Consider the following 3219-nt stretch of genomic DNA (forward strand, 5'->3'; position numbering starts at 1 on the left):
GACACCATGTGGTTGCGTTTCCGTTTCCTCAGTGGGCATGACGTTCCCACTTTCTCCAGGGGACCTTGCAGCCGCGGCATCTCAGATGGGCCCCCGGAGAGCTGCCCTGAGGCTCGGATCTTGCACTCCAGCCAGAGTGCCCTGGCCGGGCCCTTTGTCCCCATGACCGGTCTCAGTGACTCAGTGTCACCTGGGGAGGGGGAGGGCCTGGGGACATCGAGTCCCAGTGGCCTGACGTGGGGCCCCTCTCTCCCAGGTGGCAGCAACGGCCCCTTTCTGTGTGGGAAGCAGACCACGTTTGAAGGCGGAATGAGGGAGCCTGCCCTCGCGTGGTGGCCGGGGCACATCGCTGCAGGTCAGGTGAGTCGGTGTCCACCCGTCTGCCGGGCAGCAGGTCCAGGCCTGTGGCCATCCCAGGGTGTGTGCAGCCCTCACTGGCCACCTCCCCCATGCACCCTATGCTCAGCCTCACCATCTCCTCGGAACCAGGTCTCTCTCTCGGTGCGTGGGGCTTGCTGTGGCTCGGTCAGATGGGCAGGAAGGCTCTCGGTGGGGACTGAAGCCGTGTATCCTGCCATGTGTTACAGAGGTGCTGGTAATGACTGTGTGGGGAGGAGACGTCCGTGGTGCAGTCACCGCAGCAGCCCTGAGTTAAACAGAGTTAAACAGGTTTCTTCCTTGCAGGACTTGTCAGTGCCTTTAGCTAATGGGCACCATGAGCTTCTAGAAGGGGCATAGAGCAGCCTGAATGTTTAAAAACCTGTCTACTACAGAATCGGTCTTTTTTTCCCCCAAAGTACCTCTTCTCAGGCCAGTGTCGTAAGGACACTCAGAGAGCAGCAGCAGCCCGACACGGGACTGTTGGTGTCTGTCTCCGCGTGGGGTGCAGACCTCGGTGGTGGCCTGGGCTCTAGCCGGGCGAGGGTGCGTCCTGCTATCTCAGCCTGACCACCTTCATGCATCGCTCCATCTCGCCCGGCCCGGGAATCTGCCCCTCGGCTGAGCATCACACCCTGCGGTCTTGTCTAACTGGAGCACTTGAGCCAGACACGCCATCAACATGGGGCCGAGTCTGGTGTTTGTAAACGGGGGCATTTCTTCACTGTTTCTTAGTCTTTTGCCCTCCCGACGGCCTCCAGAGGCAGCTGGAACATCACACATGATGGCAGCCAGAGTCCGCATGAGGCTCTCGGGACTGAGTGAAGACGTGCCGGGGCCAGCTCCTTCTGGAGGCTCCAGGAGAGATTCTGTTCCCTGCCTTTTCCAAATCCTAGCATCCGCCCCATTCCTGAGCTCCTGGCCCTTCCACCATCAAAGCCAGCAGCATGCAGGCATCTGTCCTGGCCTTCCTGTTACACTTTTTTTTTTTTTTTTTTTGAGATGGAGTCTCACTCTGTTGCCCAGGCTGGAGTGCAGGAGTGCAATCTCAGCTCACTGCAACTTCCACCTCCCAGATTCAAGCAGTTCTGCCTCAGCCTCCCGAGTAGCTGGGACTACAGGCGCCCGCCACCATGCCCAGCTAATTTTTGTGTTTTTAGTAGAGACGGGGTTTCACTTTGTTGGCCAGGATGGTCTCAATCTCCTGACCTCGTGATCTGCCCGCCTCGGCCTCCCAAACTGCTGGGATTACAGGTGTGAGCCACTGCGCCCGGCCCCTGTTCCACTTTTGAGGACCCTATGGCTGTGTCCCACCCCGCCCCCTGCTCGCCCAGGCTGCCCTTCCTGTTTCCAGCCCACTGATGAGCAGCCTGCGTGTGTCTGCCACCTTAACTGCCTGGCCTGGTCACACATCTGCAGGCCCAGGGATTGGCTACTGTTCTGCCAGGTCTTCCTCTTCCCCACTCATTCTACACATGAGGAAACTGAGGCCAGAGAGGAAGTCATTTGTCAGGGCCGCCCAGTTACGAGGGGACAGAGGTGGGAGCAGACGCCTGGCTGTGGAGCCTGCACTCCTACCCACCATGCCTGGGCAGTCCCCTGTGTCTCCAGCAGCCAGTGGGACTGGGGCTGGCACGTGCCAAGGGCACCTGTTCTCTACAGGTGTCTGAATCTCCCTCCTCAGACCCTCTGCCCAGGGCAGCCTTTGTCTAACATGGGACTCCTGGGCCACCCCAAGTTCCCAGGACCCTGAAGGTGGAAGGCCCCTCATGACTCACTGAACAGGCAGCCGTGGCTCCGTGTGAAGAGCAGAGTGACCGTGAGAGTGACTGCCTTGTTGTGCAGGAGAAGCATGGGTGGTGCGCACGGCCTCCTGCATGGTGTGGGATGCCCCTAGGACAGGCTGCAGCTGCGCCACCCCCTCCACTCCCCTGAGCGCCGTTCCCCTGAGGGTCGGGATGGGCCGTTTGGCCTCTTGTGTGAGGGCATCTGCAGGGAGTGGCTGGTGGCCATTCAGTGAACGCTGTGACGTTGGCGTGAGACTCAGGACTTGCGTAGGTCTGGGAGACGCCGGCGTGAGACTCGGGACCCGCGTAGGCCTGGGAGATGTGAGGTTTCCCACTGTAGCGGGTGCCCACCAGGCCAGGACAGGGCTGGGGCTCTGCTGCCCAGGCTGGGAGCCACCCGTGGCTGTGCTCAGTAGCAATCTGGGAAAGGTGAGGGGAGCTGCCCCAGCCCTGCCCGGCTCCATGCACAGTGCGTTCAGGGATGTCTGTACCTCACAGACCTTCCCACCCACCTGCCCATGGAAAGGTTCCAGCTGAGAAAAATGCAAACTTCAGCGTTTTGGAACCTTCCTGTCTGCCTTGCTCCCTGAGGAAGAGAAACCTCTCCCCAGAGCCACCACGTTGCCGTTTCCCGCGGGCCACAAACTGAAATTGAATTCGATGGCATCAGGCCTGTGCGCCGCAACACCACGACAGGGTTTTAGTCAAAGCACCTGACGTATGTCCCCACGATTCCCCTCCGGGCAGGGGCGGCTTTAGTCACTGCAGCCCTGGATTCCAAGTGAAGTCTCAAAAGCACTGATAATGGCTTTAGCGACTTCTCCCACGGCTGCAGCTGCCTGCTGCGTTTCCGGACGTTTCTGGAAGGCCTCGCTGCCTGGAGAGTTCTTCCAAAAGGCCTCACAAGGCCCCTGCCCATGCTAATGCGGCGACCGGCAGACACGGCTCCCGCCCGCCCCGCCGGTGCCGCAGGCACGGACACCGCTCTGCGGTTTATTTTTCAGATGACAAAGGTGTCTGGATTTCTTTTTTTTTTCTTTTTTTTTTTTTTTTT

The 3219-nt window shown here is 59.6% G+C and overlaps 1 protein-coding gene across 1 annotated transcript in view; it reads left to right on the forward strand.

The window, feature by feature from the left end:
• GALNS (galactosamine (N-acetyl)-6-sulfatase) overlaps nucleotides 1-3219 on the forward strand; it is a 35511-nt gene that overhangs the window by 11349 nt on the left and 20943 nt on the right. Inside the window, exon 8 of the mRNA XM_011928076.1 lies at nucleotides 257-360. Within this exon, the coding sequence (XP_011783466.1) occupies nucleotides 257-360 (104 nt within the window). The remainder of the gene's footprint in view (nucleotides 1-256; nucleotides 361-3219) is intronic.

Source organism: Colobus angolensis, unplaced genomic scaffold, assembly GCF_000951035.1.
Source record: "Colobus angolensis palliatus isolate OR3802 unplaced genomic scaffold, Cang.pa_1.0 Scaffold76, whole genome shotgun sequence".
In the NCBI taxonomy this organism is placed as follows: Eukaryota; Metazoa; Chordata; class Mammalia; order Primates; family Cercopithecidae; genus Colobus; species Colobus angolensis.